Here is a 16,824-nt window from a genome sequence, read left to right as displayed (position 1 = left end):
AGTACCTTAAAGACAACATGTATAAGAGAGAACTTCATCGATTGATGATTTAGTAAATTAAAAAGTAAAAACTAAACAAACAAAACATCTTACTCTACGAAAGAAAACGAATTCCTGAGAAAGCAAGGGAAATGATCTCCATCAGACAAAGAGATCAATCCTTATACACCGGATCTTTTAAATGTATGAACTCATTCTCTTAAAAAAAATTTCTATAAACGATTTCAACTGTTAATCATTCACTTTAAACGCATTACCATTTGTGAGATTCTCAACTTCCAGGCCCCAATAGGATTAACATTCTTCATAATAAAAGGGCCGGTCTATTTGAGTCTCACTTTTTCAAGAAAGAAATGGAGATGAGAGTTATACAATAGAACTTTATGTTTTGGCTCAAATATCTTTTTAAAAATGTTATTGTCATAAAACACATTCTTGTGTTCTTTGTATATTTTAGCATTTTCATACGTATCTTTCCTAATTTCTTCCAATTCCACATATTGGAGCTTGTGAAGCGTGCCAGCTTTATCCAAATCAAAATTGACCTTCTTAATTGGCCAGTATGCCTTATGTTCCTACTCCACCAGCAAGTGACAAGCATTTCTATAAACAAGTCTGTAGGGAGACATGCTAATGGGGTTCTTGAATATAGTCATGTAAGCCCACAATGAATCGGTTAGCCATAAAGACCAATCCTTACATTTTGGATTTATGATTTTTTTTAAAAATCTATTTAATTTTCTTATTTCCTCTCTCAACTTTCTCACTTGTCTGTGGGTGATACGGTATAGCCACTTTGTGAGTTATGATATATTTCTTCATAAGGTTCGCAAGTGGCCTGTTACAGAAGTGGGAGCCACCATACTTATAATGGCTTTAGGCGTTTCGAATCTTGAAAAAATATTTTTTTTAGAAATCATATAATTATTTTGTGGTCATTAGTCCTATATGGAATTACCTCTACCCATTTTGAAACATAATTTACAACTATGAGGATATAGAGGTGTCCAAAAGATGAAGAAAATGGTTTCATAAAATCAATACCCCAAAAATAAAAAAAATTTGCAATTAAGATATGGTTTAAGGGCATTATGTCTCGACGAATCATTCCTCCTAATTTGTGACATTGTGCACAAGCTTTGCAAAACTCATAGGTATCCTTGAATATTGTCGACGAATGGAAACCACATTATAAAATTTTAATAATGGTTCGCTTTGCCGAAAAATGACCACCACAAGCTTTTGAGTGACAAAAGGAGATGACACTAGTTTGTTCATTATTTGGAAACATTTCCTAATGATTTGGTCTAGGTAATATTTAAACAATTATGTGTCATCCCATAAAAAGCTACATACCTCGGTTTAAAATCTTTTCTTATCTTGTGACATCTACTTGGGATTGCCTAACATCACATCCAAACAATACTTGAGAGATCCATTAAAGCTCGAGAAGGCACATAAGGTTATGGGCCGCATGGATATCAATCCTGTCTTCTATGGTGTGGTGGGCCTAATGGGCTAACTTGAATCTACTAAAACTATCACATGTGATATGCAAGTGCAAAGAAAAACTAGTGAACCACCGTGAGCAAAAAAATGGGCCCTGATGCGTTGGTATATAGCCACCATGAGCCCAAAAATGGTGCACATCCACAGCCAATGGCCACATGAATAGATACATGACGATGGGCCCCATAGAGTTTCTGCTCCAAGAAAGCTTTGCAAGGGATTGTGTAATTCAAGGGGAATAAGAGAGAGAGAGAGAGAGAGAGAGAGAGAGAGAGAGAGAGAGAGAGAGAGAGTTGCTTTGGTGGCGAGATACAAGGGGAGCTTCCCTAATGATTGAATTTTCTAACTATTGGGGGAGGAATTGCAAGAGGTCATTTTTGATTCATGCCTTTTTCCCAAAATTTCAAAATGAAGTGAGTTTAAGGATTCAAAATACCCTTTTTATCCAAATCCTCTCAAGATAAAAGTACCAAATGCCTAAATGAATATGAAACCTCTCAAATACCTTTGAATCAACACTTCTAAAAGTTATTTACATGGTGAGGTTGGATGTCCCCATGTGGTACGCATGCTCTACACATGTGAGTTAGCAGAACTCCTAACCACTTATGGGTCTTTTAGCAATATCGGTTTGGGTGTATTTAAGTGCGTTTATATCCAAAAGTAATTTAGTAACTTGAATTCAAGAGTCAACAAAATCAGAGGTAAATGAAATACACAACTTTCGTGTATTTTGAAATTTCATTGCTTTCCTATGATTCCAATGTAATCGAAGTGAAATAATTTTTTACTCATTTTTAAAGGCATAAGAGTTGCAAGTGTAACAAATGCGTTGTTAGTCTACCAATCAATTGTACATGTGGTATGCAGATGACACTTCGAAGCAATCTAATTATCAATTGCATTACTAAAATCACATCAATATAATGATATTGTCCCAACATTGGCCATGTAAATCCATGGATAAAAAATAATGACGAGTCACATATTTATGATCCTTATACCTGTGGCCCATCTGAGACTTGAAATTTCTTCAATCTTTTAATCAAAATATATATTCAATCGGCCTTATTAAAATCACTCTGTCAAATAGTACGAGTATACACTAATTTGGAATATTAAAATTAATTTAGTAATCAAAAGTTCATGTAATATATTGTTGCGTGGTTTTGTTTTCGGTTGTATGTGCACGGGCATGCCAGAATTGAAATTACGGCTCAATTTAAATCGAACAATTATGACCTTAAGCGACAAGATAGGTAGACACATAGTGTATGATCGAGATTTGATGAGATTGGCTGCTTATTCAGCCACTCACTTAATATGTAAACAAGACCAGACGATATTCAGATGGTGGGGTTTGTCTTTAATGATGGATTGTACATTTGCCTTTTGTACAAAATACTTTTCAATACAGATAAAAGAAAATGAGAAAATGATTCTTACAGTCAGTCACAGAGAACAGTTGTAGAATGCCTTCTCAAACGAAGAACTAAATTCAACGTGTGAGCGTAAACTCAAATTACAACTAAGATTACTAGCTTGATTAACGCTACGGTTTACACTACTGAATGTAAATAACAGTTTGAAAGGTAAATGATTACACTAATAAATGTAATTTGCTTGATAGAAAAGATAAATGATTACACAATGGAATATAAATTGACCGGTAATTGAAAAGTAATGTGCAATTTGATTGGGTTAGCATGGGACGAAATTTTATTGCTAAATTATTCTACTATTTCTATCTTTAAATCGGCCATTTGGATCCTTTTCATGTTTTGATGCTTTTCAAATTTCTAAATATGAAAATTTGTACATGTCATCTAATTGATTGGCTCCAATGGGGAACGAAGATAACGAACAAATACATGCACAGGATTTCCGTGCATTCCAATAACAACTGAAAAACACGACCGGAGGTTTCGGTGCCTTGCTGGGATTTGGATTCCTCAGCATAGAAATCGAAGGTCTCGAGTTCCGAGATTTGCTGGGATTGCGCCTGACGAATTGAAGTGATTGGCATGCATTAACTAACTTATCGCGCGTTGTACTTGATCAGACGATGTTATCCTTGGACCGGATTTCCTGCGAAAGGAGAAGTTGCTGCGCTGGGATGCCGGTGGGGCCACCTTGATGTTTGTCATAAATTCACCTTGTTCATCCGTTTTATGAGATCATTTTAGGATATTATACAGAAAATTACATGGATATAAAACTCAAGTGGACCGCACTAGAGGAAACAGTTGTGATTTAGTCACTACCGTTGAAACATTTTTAAGGTCATAAAAGTTTCTTATCATGCTAATTTTTTCATGTTTTCACTTCTTCCCAGTGGGAATGACCTTATATAAACCGTTTGTATGCCACATAAAAATCAAGGTGGAGCCCAAGAAGGTTTCAATGGTAGAACTCTTTCCCAGTTTTCCCTCTTGTATGGCATACTTGAGTTTTGAATCCACATCATTTTCTGTGGAATGCCCTAAAATGATCTCGGAAAACGGATGGACCGAATGGATTTATCACAAACATCCCAGTGGACCCCACCCAGCATCACAGTGCTGGAACTTCCTGTGAAAGGCTTTTGCAGGAAATCCGTAGGTGTGGCTTACCTGACAAATAGATTGGCATGCTTTTAGAAACGCCAGTGACATGTGCCCCCCGGTTAAATGAAATTGATGTGGATGTAAGCTATATGGGAGCCACAGACATGCCTTTGATAAATCTACTCCGTCCATCAGTTTCTCAATATCACAATAAGAAAGAAGTATAAAAAGGTCAGACAGTTTTAAAACTTATATAGGCCACGCCACATGAAAGAGTGGGAATTGAACGCTTACCATGGGAAAATTTATGAGGGCCACAGAATTTTTTTGTATCAGGATGGCATTTTTGCTTACAGTTCATCTAAGTGGCGATAACCATATGAACGGTTTGGATGACTTCAATCGTAGAAGTTTTATATTTTACTGTTTCATGCGGTGTCACACACCTTAGTTTTGAATCTGCCTGATTTTTGGACTCCCGTACTATCGTGACATTGAGGAACCGATGGACGGTACGGATTTGTCACAGGCATCTCTGTGGCTCCACAGCTTCCGACCACAAGAATTTCTTGTGGCTGGGGCACAGGTAACCTGCGTCCTGATTTTAGGGCCGTCCAATAGGGCCATCCGATGAATGGCCAGTTCCATGCGAGTCTGACGGCACGTGTGTCGCGAATCGCTTTTGTGCCTATACTTGCGCGGGAGCGGATTACATGTGCCCAGCCCCACCCAACACAGTGTGGCCCTGAACCTGGGGCTTACTTTGATGTATTTATTGTATATCCACGCCGTCCATCCGTTTTTAAAACACATTTTAAGCACAGATCCAGCCAGAAAACAAAGCCAATCCAAATCTCATATGGACCACACCACAGGAAAATATGGTGATTGACCATTAAAAATTTCTAGTGGGCCACAAAAAGTTTTGGATCAAGCTGATATTTGTTTTATCCCTTCATCCAGGTCTGTGTGACCCTGTCCAAAGGTTGTATTGCAAATAAAAATTACGGTGGGCCCTAGGAAGTTTTTAACGGTGGGAGCCCAGTCACCACTTTTTCCTTGTGGCGTGGTCCAAGTGACATTTTTGACCTGCCTAATTATTGTTTTGTTTCGATGAAATAATGTCTCAAAACGAATGGACGGCATGGATATAAATACATACATCAAGGTGGGCCCCACGGTCAGGGCCGTACCGTGTTGGGTGAGGCCGGGACCGCGCCCAACCGCCCCGTACTCGCGCGTGGCGTCAGGATTTCCTCTCCGTACGTCTCCTTCCTCTCCAAAAGGCCTCTCTCTTATTTCCTGACAACTCCTTCACTGAAGCTCCATCTCTCATCCGGCGATCTGTACTTCCATTTCTCGGTATGCCATCCTTTGCATTTCTCCATTTTTGTATTATCATTTCACTGCTATTGCTAGGTTTTCACCGACTTGCATTTCATTTGGGGATTCTCATCTACACCATTCTGCCAAAAATTGTGGGAATGGTGATGCATCTGTAACCAATCCCTAAGATATGGACTATCTAACCATCTAGCTTTGGCTGATTGAGGATCTGGATTAGATCAACGATGGAATCTTAGATATGGACAATCCAACCATCCAAATTAGCCTGATCAAGGATCTGGATTAGATCAACGATTGGACCTTCGATATGGACCATCCAACCATCCAGATTTTCTTGATCGAGGATCAGGATTAGATCACTGATTGACCTCTAGATATGGACATTCCAACCATTCAGATTGGGCTGATTGAGGATCTGAATTGGGTCAGCGGTCTGATTGATAGATCTGGATCCTAACTAAATCCAGATTGGACTAATTGAAGAAGGGACCGTTTGACACTGACATGGGTAGCCACCATTTGGCACGGGGTTGCTGATTTGGGAAGCTGGTGGGGTGGAGTATTGTGGTTGTTTGCTAGTGTCATGTTGTGGCTGTGGTTAGATTTTGGTTGCAGGTGGTGTAGGAGATCATTGGGTGGAATTCGTTTTGGAGTCGCGCGTTATGGGATAGAATGTTGGGCAGTTAAGGAACATTATGTTTGTAGGATGAGCGTAGTTTAAATCAGTTTGTGATCCATGACAAGACGTGGAAGGATAGGATTAGAAATGAATGCATGCAAGGGAACTTACATGTAGCACCAATAGGTAATAAGATGAGGGAAAGTATACTTAGATGGTGTAGTCATGTGCAACAAAACCAAGAATTGTGCCGAGAAGGAGTGAGTTGGTTCAAGTTAAAGGCTCTAAGCAGAAGGAAGGTTCAAAAGTCAAAAGGGCATGGGGGAGGCAGTGCTTTCAATACGATAACATCGACCAGTGCAGTAATTTTTTTTTTTGAAAGATAACGATTATATTAAGGGAGAAAAGATTACCAAAAAGAAAGGGAAAAGGAATCTGCCGAGGGAGCAGACTCGCCTAACCTCCCAAAAACAGAAGATCAGAAGGCTTTAAAGCAGAAACATTGATAGCCCATTCGAAAATCAGACCCTTTGCCTTAGAACAAACTGTATCTGCAGAATTGGATAAGTTCCTGAAACATCTGTTATTTCTCTCAAACCAAATAGACCACCATATGGCAAGGATTGCCATTCTCCAAATGCACTTTCTTTTCTTCTCAATGTTGACCCCATGCCAAGCGGGAAGAAGGGATGTAATAGAACCCGGGAAGCACCAGCTCATGTTGAATCGGAGACCGAAATCAGACCAAATTTTTACAGAAAAGGGGCAGTGGATGAATAGATGTGCTGCTGTTTCTTCGTTTCTCATATAGCATAGACAAATGGTCACTAGCTGCATCCCTCTTTTAATCAAGTTGTCAACAGATAAGATCTTGTTCTTTCCTACTAACCAGCCAAAACACACAATCTTAGGAGGGGCTGAGTACTTCCAGATAAACAGGGTTGGGATGCTGGGAGAGGAAACTGGATTGCTGAGGAGGAGATGGGAGTAGAGAGATTTAACTGAAAACTTTCCGGACTTATTCCATCTCCAAATAAGCTTATCTTCGGAATCTTTGTCAGGCTTGGCTTTGTAAATGCATTGCATGAGGGCTGAGTACTCTTCAATCTCCCAATCCTGGAGATTCCTTCTGCAAATAACAGCCCATTCCATCCTACCGGTTGACACTGTTAAGCAGTTAGCGACGGAGACAGCCTTGTTGGCAGCGAGGCAAAAATGTTGGGAAAAAGATTTTTTAGGGGAGAATCGCCTAACCACAGGTCTTCCCAGAAGCGGATGTTGTTTCCCTTGCCGAGCTCGTACCCCAAACCTCACTGCACAGTCTTTTTCATGTAGAGGATACCTTTCCAAACAGGGAAGGCTTTATAGTATGCAGACTCTTTAGTCCACCAACCACCATTCGACCAGTGCAGTATTGCAGGTGCCTGATGTGAAACAACTAGTATAATGCCAAGTTGTATAAAGGCAATGATAGAGAAGGGGAGCAAGTTTCCACCTTGTCACCTACCTCCTTTTAGGGAATGGTCCTCGTCTTTAAGGCCGTGCTTGGATCACATGCTGTTTTGCTTTAGCTATTTATGCCTCAAGTAGCTAATCTTGGTTTCTACTAATTTAGCGCATAAGTATGTTTGGTAAACATCTTACAAAAAAAAAGGTATGTTTGGTAAACAAATGCTTACCAGCCACATCAGCTCTCTCTCTCTCAAACCCCAAATTGAAACCCTAACCCTAATTGGAAAAAATAGAAAAACCATTGAACAAAGGGAAGAAGGGAGGAAGACATAAGAGGGGGAAGAGAGACTATGGTGGATGGACTTACCTGGATCGCAACGGTGGAGGATGTCTTCCCTTCAGCAAAACTAAGAAAGCAATCCTTTTTTGCTTGTGTATAAGCCATCTTAAGGTGTTCCACAACTCTTAAATGGCATTTTAGCAAACTAACTTTTGTCACCTAAGCTACTGATTTGCTGTTGTCAGCCAAATAAGTAGCTTATCATTGTATATCAAAAAGTGACCTAAATGATAGTTAAAGCTGTATAAATTAGCTTGGAGTCTAGAACTTCAATGACCTGTTAGTCTCATTCCCCATGGGATTGACAACCATCAATTGGTCCATTTGCAAATTCACCTCTTCATTTTTTCAAAAACCTCTTATTGCTCAGGCAAGCGATGTATGAATATAGCTACTGAACGAAGACCAACTTCTCCAAGCCACATAACAATGGTTAAAAAGGTGATCCACTTATTCAAGAAAAAGTGATTCTTCTATCAATTTCTACTGGTGTGCTCCCCCAAACAAAACTATCGGAATCTCATTCAACTCTACTCTCTCTCTCTCTCTCTCTCTCTCTCTCTCTTTGTGATTGTGTGGCTTCCTCAAAGAGGAGGTTTGAGCCTTAAATCTGCCAAGTGTGATTTCCTAATATATTTCAACTCTTGGTCCAATTTCCTCTTCATCAAGCATCAATTTGGTATCAAAGTTGGGTTATCTTCAGATTCAAACCGTGGACCTTGTGCTCCATCTTCAATGATATTAGGACTTTCATTTCAAGATTAAATGTTTGTTTAATCATGTTAAGACAGGTTCTAAAGAGGTGGCTGTAGATCAGCATTTTTAGGAGCAGTCCACTCCTCTTTCTGCATCGAGACATCTGTCCCCTCTTGATCAATATTTTGAACAGTGCTCATAGCGTAATGGTTGCGTATGGTATGCTACATAATGTAGCGTAGTTGCGATGCTACATAGTACAACCAGTGTTTTAAATCATAGCGGTAGCGTGTTGTGTAGTGTTCAACCCTCTATATCATGTAGCGTAAGTTACACGATACTTCCATTTTTAATTTGAAAATAAGAAATATAATAAATAGTAAGAAAAAAATATAAAAATGCCTAAAAGATGATTCATTTTTTCAAGTGTAAGCATGTTAAAACAAGTTGTTAATTATCATTTATCATAAGCCAATCCACATGTATAAACCAAATCAAATCATTGTTACATCAACAACTTTCAAAGCAAACCACTTTAATTAATAATGTCTAATTGAAACCACAAGTCACAAGTATGAAAAGAAATTAAAATCCCACATGTTAAGGGTATTAAGTACAAAATACAAAATATAATTATCATTTATAAAAAAGTGTAGTGTACGCTACATACGCTGATACGTATGCTATGACATTAAATAAACTACGCATACGTTTCAGCCCTTGCAGCGTACGCTACATGGGATTTATGCTATTTACTACCACTATGTAGCGGTGTAGGCCAATAACTACGTTATGCTACGGACACTACCGCTATGCTGCGGACGCTATTCAAAACACTGGTGTGTGTGTGTGTGCACGCGCATGAACGCACACACTTGTAATCCGGTGTAATACTATATGTTTTTGTTCCTCATAATATAATTAGTTAGTCATTTGGTGTGCATGCGCGCGCATGCGTGCATGTGTTCCTCATAATATAACTAGTTAGTCATTTGGGGCTGACAGGATAGTCTTTTCCCTAAACTTTGTCTTTTCTCCCTTCTTTCTCCTCACTCCTCTCCCTCTTGCTTCTTCTTCTTTCCCTTTCCCTCTTTTCTCCTTTCTCCTTTCTACCTGCTAGTGATAGGTCCAATCATCATCTTGAAACATCTACTTGATAGATCCCACTTTGTATTGCTTATAATTCCAAAGTATCACATTGGTTTGATGATTCTAACCAGTGTTTTAAATATCGATGATATCGACTGATATATCCCATGATATATCTTGTATCCCACCTGTGCGATACAAAACACGCAAGTTGTGAGATATATCTCCCATGTTTGATCTGGTGAGCATTAAAAAAAAAATTTTTTAAAAATATTTTCGATCATTTTTTTAATAAATCATGTTAAATTAGTGTCAAATTGTTACAAATCTATGATTTTTCATATTTTGTATGAAAAATTATGGATTGAGAGCTTCAATTTCGAGATTTAGAGGAGAAGGACCGAGTTATGGAAAATTGAAAAACAATCAAAATCAAACATGTATGTAACCTAATCTAGTGATTCTTCTTTTGCTTTTGAATGTATTGCTTGTGTTTCCACGTCTTCTTACATTTATAAATTATATGTATAGACTTTGAATATACTTGCATAAATTCAGTTAGACAACACATAGATTAGGACCCCATACAAAGAAAACCTATTATGTGCACTTGTTTTTGTAATGTTTTGATTTGTAAGTGTGTATTGATGTGTTTTTTTTTTTTTTCTTAATCACTGAAGTTTCATTGAAAAATTCAACCAATTTCCCAATGTTTCCCCATGTTTCAACAACAACAATACATTACTCAATACAACCGATATATCCCATGCGATAACGGATACGTATCTGTATCCCAAGGGTGTGATACATAACGCGATACCAATATTTCGAACACTGATTCTAACCATTTGATCTATTGCTTCTAAACAACGGACAGTTGTAACAAATTGGTCCAATTCAAAGTGTTAAGATCATTTGATTGGCATGATTCTTGCACCATGGCTTGCTCCCATTGAATTATTAAATGAACCATCTTGATAGATGATTGGGCGTTGCATATGTCATTCAGAAAGATTAGGAAGTGGGGACGTTTGCAAAACCCGTGTTTGTTTGTGCATGCGTGTGCTTGTGCATGTGCATGTGTGTTTCATGAGAGCAAAGAGATTGAGAGGAATGCTACTCATAGATTTATAGCTACGTGGAAGAAGTGGAGATGGGTCTTCAGAGATTTATGTGATTTTTGCGTACCAATCAAACTAAAGGGGAAATTTTATACAATAGCTATAAGACCAACTATGCTTTATGGGACAGAATGTTCAGCAGTTAAGGAACAACATGCTCGTACAATGAGTGTAGCTGAATTGAGGATGCTGAGATGGATGAGTGGCAAGACGAGAAAGGATAGAATTATACATGGATTCATTTTGAGTGAACTTATGGGTAGCACCAATAGGTAAGATGGGGGAAAGTAGTCTTAGATGGTTTGGGCCTGTGCTACGCAGAAGTGAGTTCATTCAAGGTTTTTGGGCCTTGGGCCTAACTTGATGGAATGCTGTTGATGGATGGCTCGATGGTCAGCAATGCACCACTTGGTTTTATTGAATTCAGCTCACCTCCATTTTTTGAAAAATGCATTCATGGTTTATGGCATTGGTGATGGGGGCATTTTGAGTTGAGCATGTACTAATTGTGTTCTAAGCTGAACTTTTTAAAAGTGTTTTAGAATGATGATCCGATGGGCCTGCTGTTGATGAACCATGCCCTTAGTATCATCCTGATTGGGAGGTTCTAATCATCCAATATTTAGCCTTTTTTTCATTGAATGTGAATGTTTTCTGTATTTTCTCTTAATTTTGTTGCAGCCCACTGATCAAGGGGTTAATACTGTTCCATCTGATGATATATCGCATGGTCCATCCAAGGTGAATGCTTATCATATTAATGGTCTGGATCACTGAACCATGGTCCCACTTGCATGGACTTGAGGAGTAATGGCTATCAACATGTACATGGGCCAAGTATCATATAGCTAGCTCTTATAAAAAAGGATGACATACATTCCATCCAAGTTGTGCATCCAGACAAATCTATACGTTTAATTGTATGATTCTTCTATGTTAGAGAAAATAGTTTTTGGAAGAGAGATGTATAGGGTTGGACGTCCAACCCTCTTTATTTATAATACCAAGAGACCCAAATTATAGAAAATACCCTTAAGATAAAGGGAAAAGCAGGAAAAAGAAAGAGATCAAAAAAAGAAAAAGAAAAAAAAGAAATAAGAAGTCCAGAGGCCCATGGCCAAGCCAGAGGGCCCACAGTCCATATTTTACACTACATTCTGCAACATGAATCTTGAAGTGAAGAGATTGCCTTTACAACTCATACCATTGAGCTCCCTTACACCACTAATGGTTTTTAATTCACTTTCCCTGTTATGCCAACAGCTATTAAACCCAAAATCGGTCCCAGCATTCATTCACACTGAAATATTGTGTATGCGGTGAGAGAGTGAGAAGTGCCCATTTAGTGTTCTTCGGCCTTTGCCAATAGCTGTACCGGATGCCCCATCTCTGTTCATGTCCAAGGCGCATTTCTTCAATTGGAAGCCTTCATAAGGTAAGTTGCCGTATGTGTTTCATGCTAATTGAGAAGCCCTTAGCTGATTTCTCAGTGACATTTTTTTCTGGTTGGGTGCAGGAATGGTGACTGGCATGAATCATCATGATGATGGGGGAAAGAACCCATCAAGCTTTTCAAAGGGTGCGACTAGGTCATGGGGGACATCGACACTTTCTGGGCAATCAATCTCGACGAGTGGAAGCGCAGGGTCCCCATCGAGCCGAAATGAACTGGTGATAACGACACCAGCGAGTGAGAACACTTTCATCAGGTTGAATCATTTGGACATTCACGGAGATGATACTGGATCACAAGGTACCATCAGGTGAGTTCTTCTGTCTATTTTTATACCATTTCTTTCAATTCTGTACTTGGAATGGTCAGAGTTCAAATTAATTTAAGTTGACCAGCACGTGGAATTCATCTGAATACTTCAAAAAAATGATGTGATTGCATGGTGATTGGGTAATTTCCCTTTCTTTTTTTATTTTATTTTATTTTATTTTTTATTTTTATTTTTTTTAAATTTGTTGAAAAGTGGGAGCACATGCACACATAAACCTTACACCTGAATAGAAATACCCAACTTAGAAACTCAAAATGTGCAACCCCATGGAGTCCATAAACAGACGCATCTTCACATTGAAAGGAAGAGTTTCATGAGAAAAGAAACTGAATTGGTCCTAGAATCACAGCCCCAATTGTCTAAGGCATCAGCTACTTTATTACCTTACCTAACAAAGAGCAAAACTTTTATCACCAATAAAATGCTTTTGAAACAATTCAGTTTCTGATATTCAACATGTCAACCAGAAGTTCTGAGCAACACTATAGCACAATGGAATCAAATTTAAGAACCCACAAGATCTGATCCCATCTAATACAAGTTCAGCTGTAAAGTTTGTACTTTTGCCATATTAATGCAAAAAGGCAAATAGCACATCGCCATTGGAATTCCGAAAAATGCCTTCCCCTCCCGATACAGTTGGATTTACCCTAGAGGTACCATCCGTATTTAGCTTGAAAAGTCCAACATTCAGCTTGTGCCATCCAACAACGTTTTGATATTTGATACTCTTAATTGTCAAATTTAAACATTCAAGGACCACTTTCTGACCAAATGAAACCTCAGCTTGAAATCTCATTGATTGGCAAGTTTGCTGAAACCAATCAATTAAATTCCAAATAATTTGATCGGTGCACATTTGCTTCCCTTCAAATCTGAATCTGTTTCTTGCTATACATATTTCCCGAGCAATATATATCGGACAAAAGTGATTTTGATTTTTAAAATCACCCTTAGCCAAACACTGGGACAGAGATTATAGAAAGTGTTGAGCTGTGTGAAACTGATATTGAAAATTCTTTAAAAAAATTACCATAGCTTAGCGGCTACTTCCCCCAAACAAAATAAATGATTATATTCTTCAATTGCTGGCCGACAGCAGCAAGAACTCTTTGATGTGATTCAGACTCCTTAGCCATTTCCAATATGAGCATTGATTCTGTCTGACCAAATTCGAAGCTGACGTGACTGTATTTACTGTTAACATCCATATCAGCCTATCAATAATTTCTGATTATAAGGTTGCCATACTGCTTTGCAAGCTGCTAATTACATCCTGAGACAATAAATGTGACACTCCTGGTAAATTCCATTCCCATTTTGACGTAGAATGTCCTTCAAATGGAGAGACCGAAGTGTATTCAGAACATCAGTCATATATTCCAATAACACACCAAAACTACTACAACTATCAAATCAAAAGCTCAGCTCACCTTACCAACTAGCCACTTTGCTATTTGAAGAAATTCATTCTGAATTGTCACCACGTTCTTCCAAGTATTTGATCCTTGCTGGTTCATGTATCTAGATTGCATAAAATTCAACCACAGCCCTGGAGAAGTCAAACAAAGTGAAACCTACTTTAAGTGCAAGCTTCTTTGAACATCATTATCAAGCCTTCTAATTCCCAAGCCCCCTTCTTGCCGAGTAGTCAAGGCTACTTTGGTCCTCATTTGTGATTAAGGTTGTGCCCGCTAAGTAGTCAAGGCTACTTCGATCCTCATTCGCAATCAAGGTCACGCCCACCGAGTAGCCAACGCTACCTCGGTCCTCATCCGTGATCAAGGTCGCACGTGTCAATTGGATAAGGGTACTTTAGTCCTCATCTGCGATCAAGGTCGCACGCCAAGTGGTTAAGGCTACTTCGGCCTTCATCCACGATTAAGGTTGCGTGCTAAGTAGTAAAGGCTTGTTCAGCCCTCATCCGTGATAGGTTGTGCGCCAACGGTCAAGGCTACTTTGGCATTCATGTAGTTATGATCATTGTTCAAAGGATCCCCAATATTATTGAAATATCTCTGATATTATCCGTATGTCCCGCTTGGTGATACGATAACACTGGTAGTATCCAAAATTTCAAGTATCGTCGATGTATTGCCAATTTATCGATTTTGCCAATGTATCGCCAATATTTTCGATTGTGTATATTCCAAGCGTCGCTTGTATTTAGGGCTAAAAGTCAAGCGAGTTCGGTCGGGTTGGTGCTCAACCATAGCCCAACCCAAGGTTCCTATACCTCAACCCTAACCCAACCAACCCAACCTCTGGTTGGGAATTCTCAACCCAAGCCCAACCCAAGCAGGCTTGGCTGGGTGGATACATGCTAATATTTTCATTATTACATTAATCTATTATATTTCAATACATGCTTATTTTTTTATCTATAATTTTATTAATTATATATGTAGTTATTTATTGTAAACAACTTCATTTTTTCTAAACAAACAAGCTAAAATATAAGACAACTACTTCTTTAAAAGTCATGTTGTGCAACACGCAATTTATTTGGGAGAGAGAAATCCAGTGTATCTTGTTAGCTTGAGTCGTCAGAAATGATGTGGACCAATGAAACCTGACAGCACTAAAATTTCATGTGCCTTCAACATAGATGATCCACACTCAATTATAATTTATAACTTATATATTGACTAGGTTCGGGTTGGGTCGGGCAACCCGAGACCTCAACCCGAGCCTGACCCAAGTTTTTATCAGCTTGGTGTTTGTATAGCCTAAGCTTGAGACTATACCCGATACATCCTGCCCAAGCCCAACCTAATGTCAGGTCAGTCATGGGTCGGTCGGGTTGAACCCGCCCAACTTTCAGCCAGTGTTTCAAATAGCGCCCGTAGTATACGCTACGTAGCGTAGCGTGGTTGTAGCGCTACGTAGCATCCCAAATAATGTAAATCCCCTGTAGTGTACGCTACAACTACATAGCGTGTAGCGTCCGTAGCGTAAGCTATAATGTATTTTTTTACTATTTTATTTTTTAATTATTTTTTTCACGTTTTCTTTGTTTCTAATGTTGAGGAATGTGACACTTGTATTATACTTGATACTTTTAACCTACGAGATTTTTATTTCTTTTCATAATTGTGACTTGTGGTTTCAATTAGACATTATTAATTAAAGTGGTTTGCTTAGAAAGTTGTTGATGTGATAATTGTTTGATTTGGCTTATATATGTGGATTGGCTTTTGATAAATGATAACTAATAACTTTTTTGAACATGCTTATAATTGATAAAATGAATCATCTTTTAGGCATTTTTATATTTTTCCCCCTTTTTTTTCACTACTTATTATATTTGTCCTATTTTTAAATTAAAAAATAGGAGTATCGTGTAGCTTACGCTACACGCTATGTATTTACGCTACACGCTATAGAGGGTTGAGCACTATGCATCACGCTACCGCTATTTAAAACATGGCTTTCAGCCCTACTTGTATTGCCAATGTATCGCCAATATTTCCGACTATGTGAATTTCAGGTATCGCTTGTATCTCGAGTTTAGCAGTGATATTTTGATAATATCGCCAATGTATCGATATCACCAAAAATCTTTTCATTAAAAAAAAAAATCATTTCAAATTTTTTTATGGCCGCATGGTTCTATGTAGTGTTCAATTTGTTAACGATAATATTATTAATATCGCGATATTATCGTTATTGCAACATGGGTGATATTAAGACGACAATCGTTCGTTTCCTTTCCATCGATGATTTCTTGACAAAATATTGTGTCATCGATACTCGGAAATATCAATGTGTGTTTGGATGGAAGATTGGACGAATAAATGGAATGGTTGGATGGATGGGGTGGGGGTAGTAACTTCTTACGACAAACATGCTCTTAAGCCTCCATTAAATGGAAACTTATTATGTATGCATTCTTTTTGCAAATTTTTTATATTCCTAAATATGCAAATATGCGTATTTTAGCATCTCTAGAAGTTTCACTGAAAATTTCACAGTTTTCCCATGTTTTCCCAATGTTTCCCTGCATTTTCTGTTATTGACAATATTATTAGTGATATCAATATTGTTTCGATATCCCTGGCCAGCGAAACTTGTAGCGATACCGATACTTCGATCACTGGTTATAATTATGCCGTTGAATGAGCCATGCCTAATTCCACTCACCATGGTAATCTGATCGAGTGATGCCTAATTTGACTCATCATAGTAATTTGAGCAAGTGATGTCTAATTCCACTCATCATAGGAATCTGACTAACTGATGCCTAATTCCATTCATCATAGTCATCTGAGCAAGTGATGCCTAATTCCACTCATCATGTTAATCTGAATAAGCGATGTTG

General features: G+C 38.3%; 1 protein-coding gene across 2 annotated transcripts in view; it reads left to right on the top strand.

Annotated features, from left to right (window-relative positions):
• Positions 1-5,269: 5,269 nt before the first annotated feature.
• Positions 5,270-16,824, top strand: part of LOC131230380 (transcription factor-like protein DPB) — a 58,463-nt gene continuing 46,908 nt past the window's right edge. The window contains exons 1-3 of one of the 2 annotated variants that reach the window (XM_058226267.1): positions 5,270-5,417; positions 11,983-12,154; positions 12,236-12,482. In XM_058226267.1, the coding sequence (XP_058082250.1) occupies positions 12,238-12,482 (245 nt within the window). In that variant the 5' untranslated portion in view covers positions 5,270-5,417; positions 11,983-12,154; positions 12,236-12,237. The remainder of the gene's footprint in view (positions 5,418-11,982; positions 12,155-12,235; positions 12,483-16,824) is intronic. The other variant, XM_058226268.1, reaches the window with a different exon arrangement.

This window comes from Magnolia sinica, chromosome 17, assembly GCF_029962835.1.
Source record: "Magnolia sinica isolate HGM2019 chromosome 17, MsV1, whole genome shotgun sequence".
Classification (NCBI taxonomy): Eukaryota; Viridiplantae; Streptophyta; class Magnoliopsida; order Magnoliales; family Magnoliaceae; genus Magnolia; species Magnolia sinica.
Note: the sequence above shows the minus strand (reverse complement) of the source record. Positions and strands in the feature narration are given on the sequence as shown.